Source organism: Garra rufa, chromosome 13 (genome assembly GCF_049309525.1).
Source record: "Garra rufa chromosome 13, GarRuf1.0, whole genome shotgun sequence".
NCBI lineage: Eukaryota > Metazoa > Chordata > Actinopteri > Cypriniformes > Cyprinidae > Garra > Garra rufa.
The window spans coordinates 16,274,988-16,294,909 of record NC_133373.1 but is presented as its reverse complement, the minus strand read 5'-3'; the positions used below and the strand labels follow the sequence as shown (position 1 = coordinate 16,294,909).

At 35.5% G+C, this 19,922-nt stretch overlaps 1 protein-coding gene across 1 annotated transcript; it reads right to left on the bottom strand.

The window, feature by feature from the left end:
* Positions 1–4,958: 4,958 nt before the first annotated feature.
* On the bottom strand, positions 4,959–8,971 carry cldn20 (claudin 20). Its single transcript, XM_073816820.1, has one exon. It carries the CDS (start codon positions 8,486–8,488, stop codon positions 7,613–7,615), a length of 876 nt encoding a protein of 291 aa, XP_073672921.1. The 5' UTR covers positions 8,489–8,971; the 3' UTR covers positions 4,959–7,612.
* Positions 8,972–19,922: the final 10,951 nt, after the last annotated feature.

Genomic DNA, 19,922 nt, shown 5'->3' with positions numbered 1-19,922 from the left:
CGCACACACTGTACATTTGGTAGCAAGTATCTTGGTAAGTTTTCCTACTGCAGGAAATCTACAGTAAATGAATGAAATTAAGAAAAAAAAATCCATGTTATTTATCACATAAGCTACAACAGTGGTTAACAGTAGAACATTTTAATGTTATGAATTTATTAAAAAATGTTAACATATTAACAGCTCAATTTTATGTGATTATTTGCAGTCAATGATGTTAGGTGCAATTCATTAAAATGTGTAATGATAAATATAACACATTGAAACCCAACTTAATGTAAATCCAACATAAAGGATGTGTATTTTAAACAATATTAGTTTAACATCATCTAGATTTTGTTTTTAACATCTGAGAATAATGAGTAATTAGCAATTTAACATCACATTTGTATGAATGCATACGCTTTTTTATATAAATATTATGTAGGTTTACAATCAGAATCTGTATTAGAATTCTGTAAAAAAAAAAAAAAAAAATGATTGTACTTCAGAGATTTTTATGCACTTTAATGCCAAATACATAATAAAATCACTAGTTAAAACCTAGGATTATTTTAATTTGAGGATTGATCCTCTTGAAAGTATAGATACTTCATGGTCTGTCTTCCCTTCCCTGCTGATTTAATGAACCATTTGCGCCTGCATGGCTTGAAAAAAAAAGTTACTGGCAGAATGTGGTACAAGTCATTTATATGTTACAACCTATGTGGATAAAAGCGGCTACTTGTAACGGTGGTTATTTATGTTGGTTTCAAATACTGTAGTTCAAAATATAATTTATGTTCTAGACTCATTCTCCCATGTTTTAGGTATTGGTGTTAGTTCTTGCCCATAGCAATAAAGCAATAGATGAAAAAGGGGAAAACTGTCACATGGTGGCAGAATACACGCAGGAATTGATTCTGTTATTGCCTGCAGGGAAGTCAAACTCCATTTGTCATAATGTCAAGTTGAGCACTAAAAATACACCACTTCAACATGGCACACCTGCAAAATGACCCCTTTTAAATGTGTTAGATCATTTAGCTCATTATGGGAGACAGATGGAGAAGTCTTTGTGTTCAGCCTCACAGGAGCAGTTGTCATATGCAGCCCGTTTGAAATAACTGCGCTTTAGGGGGGTTGGCAGCGGGTGAGCTCAACTGTTCACAGTAGAGGTCACTAATTAAATGATTTTCACATCTTACAAATAGCTTGTTTGCATTGTTTCATGATAGGTTCATAGTTTGTAATAAATACAATATAGACTTTTTTTTTTCAATAAATAAAATAAAATTGCCAATAAATAAATAGATGATTCAATCGGTAATTCATTCTATTTATGAATTAATTATCGAACTATTGATGTTTCAATCAAATATTTAGACATAAAAAATACACATTTGATGCTTTTTGTCTCTCTCAACCATTTTTTTCCTTTCTATTTATAATCGTTGAAACATTCCAAGCATTTTTATTTATTTAATTATTTTGTGTTAGTCAAAGCAGTTGTGTGTGTGCGTTTGTGCTAATAAATTTACATACCCTTACATACCCAGAATTTGCTACATGTTAATAATTTTAACAAAGTAAGAGGGATTATGAAAACTGTATTTCTTGTTTAGTACTGTCCTAAACTATTCAACATCACAGATGTTTACAGATACTCCACAAAACAAAATAATAACTACATCTAATAACTCTGTTCAAAAGTTTACATACCCATTAATTTTAATACTGTGTGTCGTTTCCTGGATAATCCACGACTATTTTTATCTTTTGTTATAGTTGTTCATGAGTCCCTTGTTTGTCCTGAGCAGTTCATCAGCCTGCTGTTCTTCAAAAAAATCCTCCAGCTCCTGCACATTATTTGGTTTTTCCAGCATCTTCTGCATATTTGAACACTTTCGAAAAGTGACTGTATGATTTTTAGATCCATCTTTTCACACTGAGAACAATTGAGGAACTCATACATGCATACAACTATTAACAAAAGGAGAAAACATTTACTGATGCTTAAGATGACAACACAATGCATTAAGAGCCAGGGGTGTAAACTTTTGAACAGGATGATGTGTAAGTTTTTCTTATTTTGTTTACAGATTTATTTATTTTTCCATTTACTATTGCACTTCAGAAGCTACATAAATATTTACATGTCTTCCAGAAGACAATATAAATTCAATTTACCCTGATCATCCAATTCAAAAAGTTTACACCCTCTGGCTCTTAATGCATTGTGTTGCTTTCCTGAGCATCAGTGTATGTTTACATCTTTTGTAATAGTTATGTATGAGTCTCTCATTTGTCCTCAGCGTGAAAAGATGGATCTCAAAATCATAGTCACTTTTGGAAAGTGTTCAAATATGCAGATGCTGCTGGAAAACCAAATAATGTTCATGAGCTGAAGGATTTTTCTGAACAGCAGGCAGTTTAACTGCTCAGGACAAACAAAGGACTCATTAACAACTATCACAAAAGATAAAAACAGTTGTGGATCATCAAGGAAACAACACACAGTATTAAGATTCAAGGGTGTGTAAACTTTTGAATGGAGTTATTTTTATAAATTCAGTTATTATTTTGTCTTGTGGAGACAAAATAATAACTCCACTTCGTGTCGTGGCCACATCACCACCTCAGGGGTGCATTATTTTCTAAGAATTCAACTGCCCGTCGACAAATATTCCTTACATATAAAACAGTGAAAACAATGATGCATGCATTACAATTGCCGTTATAAATGTCCCTGCACCAATAATCTTAGTAAAATAATATTTACATATTAATTAATTTAAATATTAAATTACTAAATGAAATGATGGTCATTTGTATTGTGGTGAGCATAATAGATAATAAAAATGCAGTACAATGATGTTTTAAACAAAATTAAATACCTAATAATCATATTTAATACACAACACAAACATGTTAAGAACCTTTTTTTTTAATAAATAATATATGAAATGGTAAGTAAGCATAAATTGTTGCTTAAATCAGCTAAATATTCTTTTTGAAATTATCTAACCCCACAAAATAAAATAAAATAAATAACTTACCACATGGAAGTGGACATTTTGGAAATTATATTAATCTTCTTCTATACCGTAAGTAAAAGTAACTTGATAAGAAAATATTGATCATAGCTCTAGAAAAACACAAATCAGATATAAGCTAAGTGGCTTTAGAATTTAATTTTGATGGGTTTTTTTTCTTTTTGAGATACGAAATACCAAACGTCATTGCGTTCATGGAAAGAAGAGTAAAGACGTGAGTATGTCACTATTGCTGATCCCAAGAGCTCATAAACACAATGCGGCACAGCTTCTGTTCTTTTGATGAGTCTCTTATTTTCAGCATTTGAATTGTAGAATCATTTTCAGTGTCGTGATCGAGAATAAACAATGTCTCCATCTGTGTAAACAAAGCACATGTAAAGTAGCAGATGAATATGACAGCTGATTTAACCTTAGTCTGATCAGTAAGAGGGGGTGTGTGAAGTGTGCCTGGCTTAATCATGAATGCTGAGTGAAAAAGTGGCTGCACTGTGTGATGGGCAGTCAGCTGTGTAAATGGAGCTTATTTGATGCTTGAATTCACTCACGGAGTATGCAGATTCTCATTTGGACAGGCCTGACTCCTGGCCGACGCAGCCAACCAAGACACCTCGTACCACACACCCCCATTATGAGAGGCATTTGCAGTCAGATCACGAACTCACAACAAAGAAGGAATGATGTGAAATAGAAGAGCCAGTTGTACAAAAAGTCATTGATGTGAGCATTAGCTCAGAATTGGTGGAAATCAGAAAACAGAAGGTGGTGTTACACTTGTATTTTCCAGAGTCACTACATGATAAAAACAAACATTTATGTTGTGCATGTGCTTTAATTGGTTTTGATAGGTTCACATCATTACTGGCCACACATCAGCTTATAAATTCACTAAATGAAGCCCTTATTTTGTCAAGCCAAAATAGACAATTCAAAACAACAAATTTAACACAAAGCAACATTCGATATAGTCAACATTCGCTGTGTCATGAAGAGGAGTTTTGTAACAAAAGATAGCAATTATTTCTCCATCATTGTCTCTCAAAAACAATGTACATCTGCTGATATAAACGGACTCCCAGAGCTACGTTCACACCACAAACCAAACCTAATTCAGATTTTTCGTGCAGCTGATCACATGACTTTTTACATGTGGCCTGGACTGAATAGGTGGAAAACATACTTCCCTGGCATGTTCATCATAACATCAACGTCTCATAATATAAATTAATATATAATATTTTGCTTTAATTTGGCATTGGAAGAGTTGTAATTTCTATTAGCATCAAAATATATTTAAAAAATATTTTTGCACTCTTCTGTATATTACTTTATGTAATGAAATTATTATTTTATTTAATACATTTATTTGATAAAATAACGTATAAGTTAAATAAACATTTGGAATGTTGTGTTGGATTAAAAATTCTAAGACTCGCAATCCCAACCACAACTAAATCACTTTAAAAAAGAAAAATCTATTCACATATAAAAACAGTCAAGAGAGGAGTTGGAAATTTCTGAATCAATGTGTTATACGACAGATACACTGCCACTTAAAAATTTGGAATCACTAAGATTCTTAATCTTTTCTGCTCATCAAGGTTGCATTTATTTGATTAAAAATACAGAAAAAAATTAATATTGTGAAATAATATTGCAATTTAAAATAATGGTTTTCTATTTTAATATATTTTAAAATATAATTTATTTCTGTCATGCAGAGCTGAATTTTCAGCATCATTACATTTTCTACTTATTATATATATATATATATATATATATATATATAATTTTTTTTTTTTTTTTTTTTAATGTGTGATATATTTTTCAATAATCTTTAATAAATAAAACAAAGAAGAACTGCATCTATTTAAAATAGAAATCTTTTGTAATAATATACACTACCATTTAAAGTTTGGGGTCAGTAAATTATTTCTTTTTGTCTTTGTTTGAAATTAATATTGAAATTCATCAAGGATGCGTTAAATTGATAAGAAGTGATAGTAAAGACTTATATTGTTAGAAAATATTCCTATTTTGTATAAATGCTGTTCTTTTTAACATTTTATTTATCAAAGAATCCTGAGAAAATTATCACAGGTCCCAAAAAAAATATATATATATATTAAGCAGCACAACTGTTTCCAACATGGATTATAAATATGACCCTGGACCACAAAACCAGTCTTAAGTATCACGGGTATATTTGTAGCAATAAGCAAAAGTAAAAAAAAAAAAACATTGCATGGGTCAAATCTATCGATTTTTCTTTTATGCCAAAAATCAATAGGATATTAAGTAAAGATCATGTTCTATTAAGTTATTTTGTAAACTTCCTACTGTAAATATATCAAAACTTAATTTTTGATTTTGATTTCAAATAGTTGTATGTCGGCCAAATGTTGTCCTATCCTAACAAACCATACATCAATGGAAAGCTAATTTACTCCACTTTCAGTTATTCACTGTTATAAATCTCAATAATAAAAAAAGACCCTTATGACTGGTTTTGTGGTCCAGGGTGACCATGTGGATCATGTGACACTGAAGACTGGAGTAATGGCTTATGAAAAATCAGCTTTGCATCACAGAAATAAATTCTATCAAATAAACGCAGCAATGGTGAGCAGAAAAGACTTCTTTAAAAAACATTCTAATGTTTAACATTCTAATTCTAATGTCTTTAAAAAACAAAAAATCTTTGTGATCCCAAACTTTTGAGCGGCAGTGTATCTATAAAACCCATTTTTCACATGATAATAAATAGATTTGGCCCACATTCAACTTAAGTGTGTGAACGTAGCCTATTGTTTACAGTGCAGTCCAAACGTCTGAGACCATAATGGAAATCTGAGATTTATTTGTCATTGAAAATAAATAAAACATTTAAAACAAAGAAACATCATAAAAAACCTGAGAAAGAATATTTAGTCTGTAATATTTTTAGGTAAATGGTAAGTGATCAGAAATTCAAAATTCAAATTCAAAAGTAAAATTTTAAAACCATTTGATTGAATGTCTAATGAAAAGTATACTGATTTTTAAAAGTAATGCAAAATAGCAGCATTTTCACCACTGGACTCAGATTTTTGGACCCTATAACTATCAAACCTACAGTACATGCACAATAAAGCAAAACAAGGTCCATTGGCACTTGGTTTTGTTGCTCTCGTTCATTGTCACTCTTAGCCATTTTGTCAGTTTCTAAAGCATTCCATACATGTGTATCAAACACAAAGAGCGATATGTGTGCTTGTATGTAAGACAGAAACGAAAGGCAGAAAATGTCTTGCTGTGGCGTCTCTCTGGAGACAATAGGAGCCCTTGACCATCGTTATGACGGAAACAGCACAGACAATGACACTTAGTATTAGCTTGAGTCAAATGTGGTACGTTACATTGCTGTCTTCCACTGACTCTTCGAAAAAACATTCAATGCCTTGACTGTAAGTACAAGCTTAGCAATCAGAAAATACTGCGGATGGTTTGACCGAATTGAGAGGTAGACCAAAGGTGTAATTGTTGCCCAGCGGGGGAGTCTGAAGCCACCGCTGAGATTTCTGTCACCTTGGTTCTACTTTTCAACAAAAGTGTGAACAGCGTGTTACTGCGTCCTGTTTGCCCTAGAACAGGTCCAACTGCACTTCCTGCAGGCACGACACACTGATGCACAGCATCATGATGATTGGGTGCAAGCCCCCATTACCCTTCTAGCAGGAGTATGAGGGAGGAAAGGAAAGCTTATGTGTGTGTGTTGGTGTATCTGTGCCTGCTCGCAATAAATGAGCACTGTGCACCCATCCGTAGCGAACCTAATGGAAAAGCAAAGAGCATCATTACCTCAGACGATCTCTGCCTCTGTGCCTCCCCCCATCACCATTCTTTGAAAAATATGGACTTTTCAAAATCCCTTTTCTGAAGGACACGCACCATTTAATGGACAGCTGATGGGGTGAAGCATCCTCAGGTGCAAGCTTGATTATCCCTTCTGTGCTTTCACAACTGCAAGCCATTTTGCGGCATTATTAACTGCATTATCTACGAACAGCATGCACATAATGCTTAATGTATCATCTACAAGCTTCTAAATTAGAACTTTGTTCCATTTACCAAAAGCCTGATAAAATTGCTTATAGGACTCTAGGAGAGTTTGCGTTTTAGTTTGACAAGGTAATGAAATAATTGGTCAACAACAAAAAGCTAATTTTATCAATCCAATGCATCTACAGAACTTTCCTTACATTAACATCTTAAGGAATTCCCTTTCTTATCTTGCTTTTTTTTTATGATGCGTCACCATTTGGCCCCCTTCATACTTGTAGTCGCATTAAAAAACCATGTACCCAGAACTCACAATCCTTATTTTGTCTGTTCCGGGGATTCGGAAATATCTCCACTCTGTTTCGCTTGCTGTAAGCGAAAGCACAGATGAGAAGGGTTGATAACGCCATCAAAGTCATTATTCCTCCTGCTGCTCCACCGCTTTTCCCCTCCTCTTTTTGCCGCTCACAAAGAAAGGCAGTCTGATAATCAAGAACACCCTAAATACACATGCTCCTGGAGTCGATGACTGTTGTTTACACATAATCGTGCAGACTGTAGACGGCCTTGGCATCTTGATTTCGGGTTCGGGATGGAGAGTAGTACTGCTTGTCCTTCTCCAGGTTTAACCTGTCCGGCACCGACTTCTCTTGCTGGCGATCATTCGCTTGTAGCTTTTCTTGGTGAAGGTTCTCTCGATGCGACTGCTCTCGTTCCGGCGATTCAGTCTGACTTTGCTGTTCGCGGTGCTGCTGTTTTTGTTGGTCGCGGGTCGGCTGCTCCTGGCGCTGCTTCTGCTGTTTTGGCTTGTCAGGGTGGGACGAGCCTGAATCCAACGGACCGCCTCTTCTTCCAGGACATGATAAGCAAAAGATTACGCCTGCAGCTAAAAGGAATCCTGCCGACACAAATGCCACGTACACCGCTGCGCCTGGCTCGTACTTGCTGCTTTTGGGCACTTTGGAATCCATAAACGTAGTGATGACCTCATTGGTGAACCAGGATGCGGGCACCAAACACAGGACCCCTGCTATGACGAAGCAAGCCCCTGCGGAAATCGCCGTATGTCCCTTAGAGCGATAACTACCACCCCAGCGAGTACATTTCAGCCCTAGGGCAGCCAGACAGAGTCCCATTGTCGCCATCATGCAGGAAAGCACCATAGTGGTGCGTGCAGTCTGGAGATAAGCCGGCAGCGCCAGCACCGAGTACTTAAGCGAGCAGCTAAAGACGCCGGTGCTGTACCAGGTGCAGTCCATCCACAGTCCCTGCATCTGCGAGATGGCAGTCATGATATTGGAGCCCACATCTGCACTCACCTTCCAGTTGGGTAGCAGCGTGGCCACCGTGGCACTCACGACTCCGAGTACCGCCAGAATGAATGCAAACATTTGCATGGTGGAAGACGGCATCCTCGGTCCCTGACTTTTCTCTCCCTTCCCCCTGCGGCCGTCCCTCTCACCTTGCGGTGGCCCTCGGTGCACTGCTTTCCCTATCAGCCCGGCGCAGGACCTGACAGCAGATAATTCCTCCGCACTGGCTCCGTAAGGCTGCGATAAAACGGAATGAGAATTGAACTGAGCGAACAAGCGTGACGGTCTGACAGATGAGGCACGGGTCTGATGATTGAAAGGGAAATCCGCAATTTTTTCCCACCCTATCCTTATTTGGGACGTTTATGTTTTAGTACACCCTGAACCAGTCAGCGTTTTGGGGGGAAGTGACTTTGAAGCGGTTGAAAGGCTAATTGTTTTTTGACTTCGCCACTGCAGAAAAACCCTTTGGCATGGGCGATGCTGTTACAAGAATGCATAAAAATGGCACACAACCGCTGCAAGGTATAATTTTAGCCAATTATCTGGGCTGTTTTGTCTGAGTTAATTGATTTTTTTCCTTATCTGTGCAAACCATTTGACAGCTTGGAAATTGGAAAGGGAATGAAAATTGCTTCTATCTTTTGTTATCCTTCAAATGGTGATGAATCTCATGAATTGATCGAGACAAGTGCATTGAAAGAGTGCATTCTGTTTCATTCATCTCAGAACAAACAAAACCTTTACTTACCCTTTCACTGGTGCGCAGTGTGCACTATGGTGCAGTTCTGAAGAGAGCTGTTGAAAAAAAAAGAGAAAGAAAAGAGAATTGCTGTCAAAACAAGCAAAACTACTGTAAAACTGCCTCTTTCTTCTTCAAATAACATCTCCCTGGCAACCCAGCACAAGTCTGAAAGATTTTCAGTGTCCTATAAAAGAACCCCCACACCTTCCCATTGTGAGTGACTGGATTTCTCCATGTGATCAGTAATCACTGTACAGCTGGACTCCTCACTTGAAGGTCATTCAGTCAGAGAACGGAGTATAGGGAATGTCATTTCAGGTAAAATACAAGCAGAGGTGATGAAGATAATAAATACCTTTTTTTCAGCATAAAATACACAATGTGCAGCTGGAAATCAATTCTTATTACATGTGGCAGGCAATTATTTATGGCTATACGGCAAGTAGAAATAGGTTACTGGTGTGATTCATTTTTGATAAGTAGCAAAGGAGGAAATTGCATGCATGGCTGCTACAAAAAAACATGTTCTCTGTCACTCTTTCTGTCGCTGTAAGAGAAAGCTGCTAAATGGACAAAGACAGGTATAATCTACAAAAAACATTTATGTTTAAGTCTTGTGTAATACCACGTAACACCGGCAGCAATTTTATTGCTGGAGGTCAATGCAGTGTTATTTACTATAGGCGTTCTTGCTGCTGGATTCACTAGTGTTAATGGTGGACTGCACAACTGGCTTTTGAAGATCTGATAACAAATGAAATGTATGCCGCTGTAAGAGAAAGCTGCTAAATGGACAAAAACAGGTAATCTACAATAAACATTTATGTTTAATTCTTGTCTAATACTACGTAACAACGTATCGCTGGAGGTCACTGCATTGTCATTTACTAGTAGGCATTCTCCTAGTGTTATTGGTGTGCTGCACAACTGGCTTTTGAAGATCTGATAACAAATGAGATGTATTACCTGTAAAAAAAAGGAGATATTATTCTTTTTTGACAATGTATCAATTTTAAACTAACAATGACATAATGCAGGGGAAATTGTATGTAAACTGCAGCAGTGCATAATACATATCATATCATATCATAAACAAGATGAATGATTATTAATGCATTAACTCACTCAGAATGCCCATGATTTCTGACACTGTTTTCCAAGTATAATTTTTTATTATGTCACTGTATGTCGACAGACAAATCATGAAGATGAATCTTGTTTATACTCCACTACAGTGTCTTATAGGAAATAAATCAGTCTATATGATTATACTTTATGCTGTCTATTGCGTGTACCCTCCAAAACAATACAATCAATGTGTTCATGCTACCAACGTCAGTGTACTATTTATTTGTCTCATTACTTACATCTGAACACAGTGCATATTGCACAAAGAACACAGCAGCAGAGCAGTGTAATGTTATGGACTGAATTTTACAATGTTCATCAGAATTGAATACAGTGTTCCTTGCAAGCAAATGTTTAAAAAGAAAAACAGTAGGTCACTTAGATTTGACAAGCAGTCTTATAGTAAATGTGGCACTGCGTAAATAAATCCTTTACAATTGAAATTCAAAGCATTTCTCATACTCATTCTTATACACTTTTTTTAAGGTTAGTTTAGAAATGTTTTGAGTCTATAAGCACATGCGCAGAGTGTCTGAGTCTCTTTCGTTGAGTCACAGGACTGAGCATGTGCACTAGCAGCATATTTAGCCTCTAGCTGTTTGCAGGGCGTGGGAAGAGAAAATGGAAATTCGCTTTTCTCATGGGGATGTTTTTCACTAAACACAACTTGCATAAATACTTCCATTCTTTTTATGGTCATCAAATAATTTGTATTTCCCACACAAAAACTAAAGGTTTAAACTAATATTTAAAGCTAAAGTAACACCTGTTCAAAATGTGATATAAATAATAGAAAGTGGACTATAAAACATTATTATAACAGTTACAAAACAAATGCAGTTAAAAATCACTTTGCTGGTAGTTGGAAGAAGACTTACAAAAATACATTTTAAATTTAAGTAATTGCTGACATGTTGTGAAATATCCCTTCTATAAGCCACTTAAATAAATGTTGTATATATGGACATTTGTCACAATGTATTCCAATGTCAGACAAAAATAGTTTCATATTATTTTATGTTAGTTTGTTAAAACTGTAGATTTCATTTTCATAAAAATAATTCAAAATACAATTTCTATTTCAGAATGTTTATAGCTGACAAATATTCACAACTCAGCTGTCATTAGCAGGGGTGGCAAAAGGTTTTATTTAGACTGAGTATACCTATTGATTTTTCATTGTTCTTATTAAGCGCAGAGTGAAGACATTTCACATCAGCAAAACAAGCCATTTAGAGCTTTGATTGTCCAGGATGTGTTTGTATTAGTCTTAGTTTTAGCATTAGTTTCTTTCTTACTATTGTAAAACAAGCATGCAATAAATAAATGGTTTTATATTTGTCAGAAACCTTATTTATAGATCTTTACATTACATCTCATATAATCAATAAACCTAAATTAGTAATTAGTAATTTAAACATCTTGAAATCCAAGGTGAACAGGTTCAGTGATGAAAGAGCATCTCACAACAGCGGCCCACAAAGCAGTGGCACAGGCAGAGGCTGTATATCTGTCACAAAACAAAGAGAGCTGCTTGTTCCAGCCGGTGGTGGAAGCACATCTGCACAGCCCTGCACCATCACCCCTTCTTCACAATCACAGACTCATTTGAGGAAAAACAACACATTTACTTCCACTGTCACTGCTGCTGTCACTGTCACCTACAGTCAGATGTGATTTTCTGCAAAGCTGCTTGTCCACAAATGAATATGACTTGATATCTGATAAACTTAAAATCATTGTAGTGTATTAAAAAGAGTCACTCCAACTTTCTGCTTGCCCATGTAAAGGTGAATTGGCACCACGATGCAAGATGTTTACCTGAGTGGGTTTTTAACACATTGTTATGTGGTTTCTAAAGGTGGTTGAATTTTTTTTTTTTTTTACGTGTTGCCATGTGGTTTCTAAAGTGGTCTGAGTTGTGCATTGTGCAGACACAAGGTGTTCTTTTTAGCACGCTACTGTGCAGTTGCTGCTGTGTTCACAGTGGTTTTTAGTGCGCAGATTTGTTATAGCAAAGGTGCTCTGAGCGATTTGTTGCACACAATGGTGTGATTGCTGATGTGAGGTGTTCTAAGTGGTTTTTAGTGAGCAGATTTGTTGTAGCAAGATACTTTAAGCAGTTTGTAGCACACTTTGGTGTGATTTCTAAGGTGTTCTAAGTGGTTTTTAACAAGTTGCAGTGTGATTACCCTAGTCAAAAAGTAATATATCTAAAATAGATTTATTCAAATATAGTTCAAATCTATTAACATTTTTACTGACATATTGCTCAAGACTTCTTGATAATTATAATTAAAATTGATTAGGAGTACTAGTTGTGCACTATGCACAATACTTAATAATAAGCCTAAAATGTGCTTTCATGTCACTATTGACGAGGATTGTATGACCTTTGAATTATATTGGTCTTTAAATGCAAGATATTTAAATTGGACCCGAAGTATACTTGCAATAATTCCACTTTAGCACATTAAAATATACTTCAGTATATCTTTAGTTGGACTTGAGCACTACTTTTGTACAATTAAAGTGCATTAAAGGGTTAGTTCACCCAAAAATGAAAATTAGCCTATTATTTACTCATCCTCCAGGCATCTTAGGTATATATGACTTCCTTCTTACAGACAAATCGGAGACAATCGAAGTTATATTAAAAATTGTTCTGGCTCCCCTAAGCTTTATAGTGGCAATGGGTGAGTGTTTCTCTTCATCAGTCTAAAACAAGTCCAAGAAAGTGCATCCATCCATATTAAAAAAAAAAGTGTCTCACATGGCTCCAGGGGGTGAACAGAGGTCTCCTGTAGATTTTTCAGCTTTATTCACCCTCCGGAGCCATGTGAGACATTTTTAATTATGGATGGATGCACTTTATTGGACTTTTTTTTTTTTTTTTTTAGACTGATGAAGAGAAACACCCACCCACTGCCATGATAAAGCTTGGGAGGGCCAGAACTATTTTTAATAATTTTAATTTTTGGGTGAACTAACCCTTTAGGGACAAAATTAGTTGTTCCATTTTAGCAAACTTTCAGTACATAAATATGTAAATGTATTTGTAGTATACTTAGCATGACATAAATGTATTTCAAATACATTTTAGTATACTTATTTTTCACTAGGGTACTAACTGGTTTGAGTAGATTTCTGTGGGTGGATATGCTGCTAAGGTGTTTGAATTAGTTTTTAACACCATTTTGGTATTCAGTTAGATTTTTGTTTTGCATAATTTTCAACACGTCACTATGCATTTGTTACAATGTTTTTTTTTTTTTTGTTTTTTTTTTTTTTTGCATTGCTAGGTGATTGCTTACTGGTCCAACTCGAAACACCTTCACTAAAGGTGCAGTCACATTAGCGAAACTTAGGTGAAAGTTTGTGGGCAAAGCAGGTACATTGTTCTTTATCAATAGCGCAGTGATTTATGAATCCCTGCTTATGCAGAGGTCAGTTTCAACTATGTTTGGAATACAAAGTCTGCTGCATATCCAAGGCTGCATATTTGATCCAAAAACAATTTAATACTGTGAATAATTCTTCCAATTTTTACAAAATGTAATTTATTATTATTATGACAAAGCTGAATTACTCCAGTCTTCAGTGTCACATGATCATTTAGAAATCATTCTAATATGCGTATTTTGCTTCTCAAGAAACATTTCTTATTAGCAATGTTGAAAACAGTTTTTGCTGCTTAATATTTTTGTGGAAACCATAATAGACCACCATGTTGACGTCTGGGGTACGTAAGATTTGAACAAACAAAAAAGGGCGAATCCAGCATTTTTAATGTGACATTTTGCGTTATGGATGTGACATATTAATGTTTAGAGAATATATGCTTTAACAATATACTGTCCGAACAAACTGTTTATATTTGAATAAACCCTTGTTGATAGAGTCTAAACATCAGAAAAATATCAGTCTATGCATGAGTTTTTTATGTTAAAACAGGGAAATAATCATGCGTTATGCATGTGACAAAAAAGGACACCATTTTTGAGAGACTACATACTTTGTAGGATTTCTGTGAATTAAAATGCACAAACCAGACGCAATAATACCCAACAAACAGAGAAACGATGACTCTTCACAGAACATATAACTTTGATGTGTCTATTTATAAGGGAATATGTACTGTTATGGATGTGACAAGTCTGAAAATAGCACTCAGACTATGGAAAATCATGCACTAAAAATAAAAAAAACAAAATGGGTATTTGAACCACTAATTGTTGACATCTGTGCTATCAGTTTAGTAAAAACCTTTGGTACAAACTTTAGTTTTTCATGGTAAGGTTGACATTTGCATGGAATTAACCAGATATATATATATTATTTTATTTAGCAAGGATTCATTAAATTGAACAAAAGTGACAGTAAAGACATTTATAATGTTACAAAGTATTTCTATTTTAAATAAATGCTGTTATTTTGAACTGTTTTTTAATCATATGATTCTAAAAAAATGTATCATAGTTTTATTTTGCATGTTAAGCAGCAAAAACTGGTTTCAATGTTGATAATAAAATTCAAAAATTCCACATTTTGGAGTGATTTCTAAAGGATCATTTGATACTAAAAGTACAGTAGTAATATCTGCTAAAATAATCAGCTCTGCCATTAAAGCAATAAATAACACTTGAGTATATTTACAATGTTACAGTTTTGTTGGACGTTTGATAAAAAAAAAATGCAGCCTTGATGAGCGAAAGAGACAAAGGGAGTTTAGATTTCAGGGTTGCTTTTTTTTCTTCAATCCTATCTTCTTTAGTCTAACGCAAAATTCCAGATTGCACATCCTAAATTTGAGGCCCCTCCATCAATTTATTTATTTATTTTTGTATGTTTTATCTACCAGACAAAAACTTTAAGTCTAAAACTTTAACTCTAATTTTAAAAACAATGTTATTCAGTATTACTTCATCTAATGCACTTTAAGTGTCCAATACATTTCTGTATAGTCAAGAAAGAATGGTAAAATTCAGTATCTCACTAACCTGTATGTCTTGACAGCTAAAGCCAGAATATGCCAACACACTTAGACAGAAAGTGTGGTGTAGTCAGCAAGAACACACATAAAGTGTGTGACGTCCAGGTAGTGGGCGAGAGGGGCACTCTAAGCGTGACACGGGGAGGACGTCAGGCTGAGCACAGCACATTCCACGGGCTCCGCGCAGGCGGTCATAGTGCCCAGCCTGACATGTTCCCACTCCTTTTACTGCCCCTGTCAAGACCGTGCCAAAGCCAGACTCTGGATTAACACTTTTCCTTGGATATCTCCAGTTCTAGATGCAACCTGTTTCATGTCTTTGCTCCTCAAGTCCAGAAGGTCCAAGAACTGTGAGTGAGATCCAAACAAGTTGATTTGGACAACGATGAGGCTGGAAACCCAACGGCAGGCTCTCAGAGTGGTTTTGAGAGAGGCAAACAGGCTCTAGGCAGTACTGGGTCTGCTCTGATTACTTCAACACTCTGTGAGTTGATTTCAGAGCAGGCAGAGGGCAGGGAAAGCCCAGCTTTGGGATCCGTGTACTGCGACTTCCCACGCTCTTCCATCAGTGCTCGTAAAGATCCCTCCCCAGAGTTGTGTTTGCTCCCTTCCTCTGGCTGCTTCTGTTGATAAGGATGAAGCCTCGTTCACAGTTTATTTGCTGGAGAAGTGGGCCGTCTTTATGGTCCTTCACACAGGTGTTACTGTGGCAACAGGAGATTGGGCTGCTTTGCCATTTTCCCAACATTTGTTTTCTTTTTGCTCTGTGCTCAAGTGATACCTGGATGTTTCAGTTAGTTGTGTTAGATTTTATAAATAGATTTTATGTTAAATATAAGCAGGGTGCTTACAGTTTTTGCATTTAATTGCAACGGTAACAGATTAAAGGGTTAGTTCACCTAAAAATGAAAATTAGCCCATTATTTACTCATCCTCAGACCATCCTAGATTTATATGACTTTCTTCTTTCAGACGAATCCAATCGGAGTTATATTAAAAATTGTCCTGGCTCTTTCAAGCTGTAGGTGGGTGTTTCTCTTCAAAAGGTCAAAACAAGTACAATGAAGTGCATCCATCCATAATAAAAAAATGCCTCACATGGCTCCGAGGGGTGAATAAAGGCTTTCTGTAGCAAATCTATGTGTTTTTGTGAGGAAAAATATCCATATTCAAAACTTAATGATCACTTTAATCTAGCTTGCACTCACGGTTGTACTTAAAAGCAGTTCCGGGCGGATGACGTAGGATGTCGGCATTGCACATGCACTTGTGAGTCTCGTGACAACCAACGTTTGTTTACAGGATTAAAGGAAGCAAAGTTTTCTTACTTTAGCAAAGAAATCCTCCCACATTCTTCTTTACAAATCCTGGTTTTGTACTTCTAATTTGTTGTTTTTCTTTGATCTCTCCACATGCGCGTTCACGTTCGTCACTTCTGAACGGCGCATGCTACATCCAACATCCAACATTATCCACCCAAAACTGCTTCCGTGTACAACAGTGAGTGCAAGCTAGAATAGTGAATGAGTGATTATTATGCAAAAACACATCAATTTGCTACAGGATGCGCTTTATTGGACTTCTTTTGACCTGTTGAAGAGAAACACCCGCCTATTGCCATGATAAAGCTTGAAAGAGCTAGGACATTTTTTAATATAACTCTGAATGGATTCGTCTGAAAGAAATAATTCATATTCTATACACCTAGGATGGCTTAAGGGTGAGTAAATAATAGGTTAATTTTTAATTTTTGGGTGAACTAACCCTTGAAGAGATTTCCATTTAAACTTGATTTAAATTCAAATAAAATCACAAAATAAAAGAACAATTTTACTGAAAATTTCCAAATTTCCCCTTGAAATTGGTCAACAAATAAATAGCCCCAGCCCCAAACTCACATCATTTGTTGATCCAAAGTACAGTAGTATTTTTTTTTTTTAAGATTTATTTTTGGTGTTTTTGCCTTTGTTATGATAGGACAGTATTTAGACAGGAAGCGACGTGGACGAGAGAGAAAGGGGATGGGATCGGGAAAGGTCCATGAGCCGGGACTCAAACTTACGACACCCGAAGCGCATTGGTGCTATATGTGGGTGCGCTGCCCGCAAGGCTATTGGCACCAAACTACTGTAGTTTTTAATAAAATTAAACATTTTTTGTTTTTGCGTTCTTGCATTTGGACTTACAAAAGAGGAACATTAGCAGTTCATCACAGAGCCATCAATATTCATTGTGTATAATGCCAGGTTTATTTAGAAGTCTAAAAATTTATTATTTATTCATATTCTAGCCAGATTTATTTGTATAACGCTTTTCGCAATACACATTACATGTAAAGAGACAAAAGAAAACAAAAATAATGACTTTATTCAACAATTTCTTCTTTTATTTTAGTGTCCGTCGCATCTGTAAATCATTCGCCATCATCAACGCAGTTATTTCTCCATCATTCACCATCATCAGCGCAGTCATCTCTCTGTTTATGTGGTAAGTGAAATCCAATGTATAGCAATGTAACAGGCTAGCGCTAACATTAAGCTAACCGTGTCCCTTGAGTGACTCACGTTGTTTTACTGATGTACTGACGTTAGTGATGATTGGACGATGCAAATGTTGGAGGCGTAACTATTAACGATCTCGGGAAAGTTTCGTAACAGTCAGAATTGTTGTGAATTGTTGGGAAATGTTGGAATTGACCTATTTTTCGGTGGTCTTTTGCAAATACTAGATTTATATAAGAAGGAGGAAACGATGGTGTTTGAGACTCATGGTATGTCATGTCCATGTACTGAACTGTTATTATTTAACTATGCCAAGGTAAATTCAGTTTTCCATTCTCCATGGCACCTTTAACTCCCAGGAGGTGGATCATGTGAGCTCTGCTAACGTCTCATTGGTGGCTGCTGTAGTCAAACTTAACTTATTCTACCATTGAAAATTGGACGTTTGTATTGAAAATGAATGACTTCCAGTTGCTCTGTTGCTGCAAATCACTTTCAGTGTGAACAAAGCGATTTAACATTGCAAACAGGGGTTGTGATTCTTGTTTGATGCTTATAGATATTCAACAAAAATAAAGGTTTTTCATCGCAACACCTGCATTTTATGTACACAGAACCAGACTAAATCCTAAGCTTACCTAAAACTTTGCTATTTCTCAGCTGCCTGCCAAGCACTGGTACAGCTTCTGGGAATGTAAATCAAGTTCTTTTTTGTTGTACAGAACACCCCCCTCCCATCTCTTTTCAATCGAAGAGACAAAGAAATGTGCTATCAAAGCCCATGTACACAATGAACATCGCCCACGAAAGTCCTCAACAAAGAAATCTAGAGAAAAAGGGGCGTAATTACAACTCAGTTAAGCATAATTTTTGTTCCGTTTCATTTGTCTGTCTCTTTTACTTTTAAAATAAGGTGGGTGTTTTTAAAGAGCCAGTCAGAAAGAAAGTGTGACTGAAAGAATAATATCTAAACCTTTCCAAAGACATGGCAGTGTACAAGATGATTATGAAAAAATAAATATATAAATTAATTAATCTCCACATAACTGCATGTTAAATGCAAAGTATGTTTTGATTGGCTGCAACTGTGTTGTCACTAAAATCTTGTTTCTGTCTGTCCAATGTATATGGTTTATGATGTAGGAGATCAATATTTGCAAGATATTATGACATCAAGGCATATTATAGAACAGAGTCTTTATTAAATATTAAAACAAAATCATTTACACAAAGTATGTTTAGTTAAGTCATACAGTATATTTTTACAAATAAATTACAATAGCCAACACTGACAACAGAGCATATCATTTATATCTTAACAGTAATAACAATATTTTCAAGCTTAAACTATAATGAAACTTAAGTTTTTAACTTAAAGAATGTAAAACATGCTTTTGAATAATAATATTTTTTTAAAAACCATCACACATCACAAATGTGCCCACAACAATATTGTAAGAAACATATACAAGCATAATTTAGACAAAATATTCTAGATTCAGACTTCAGATTTATCAAAACTTGCCCAGCTCAGTGAAATCAAGCCATTTCAGTCTTGAGCTGAGAAAATCCTTTGTCGAACAAGCAAATACAAATGTAAAAGCTACAGCATTCACTTACAGTGAAACAGTCTTTGCTCATGTATTAATAATACAAATGTCAGCACATGGAATGCTCTGGATAAGTAAACTATGCGTTGAATTTAAGGCAGAATCATCCATTTGTTCATCCGCATAGCAGCTCTGTCCCAAAACCTAGTGAGCCGACTACCCAGATGAAACCCCCGTAAGTGACTGATTTGCGACACTCTTCTCAGTTGCACATAAAACAAAGGTTCTCAGCCTTTTTTACTCCAACTACAATAATTAAAATTAAGTAAGATTTAGAATTCCAAACGTTTAATGATCTGAATGTTCTTCAGGGATCTCATTTTAACAAATGAATTTACTGAATTTATTGGATTTTTTTTGTTTGACTTTTCCAGTCTTTTATAATTTACTCTTAAAGTATTCAATTATATATATTTTTTATTAATTTCCAAGAATTTTTAATATATTTATTTAATATATTTTATTATTTATCTTCATATATTTAAGTTTTTAAATACTGTAAGACTATAAGAACCCTGGTTAAATTTAACCTTTACTAATATGCTGATTTAGTGCT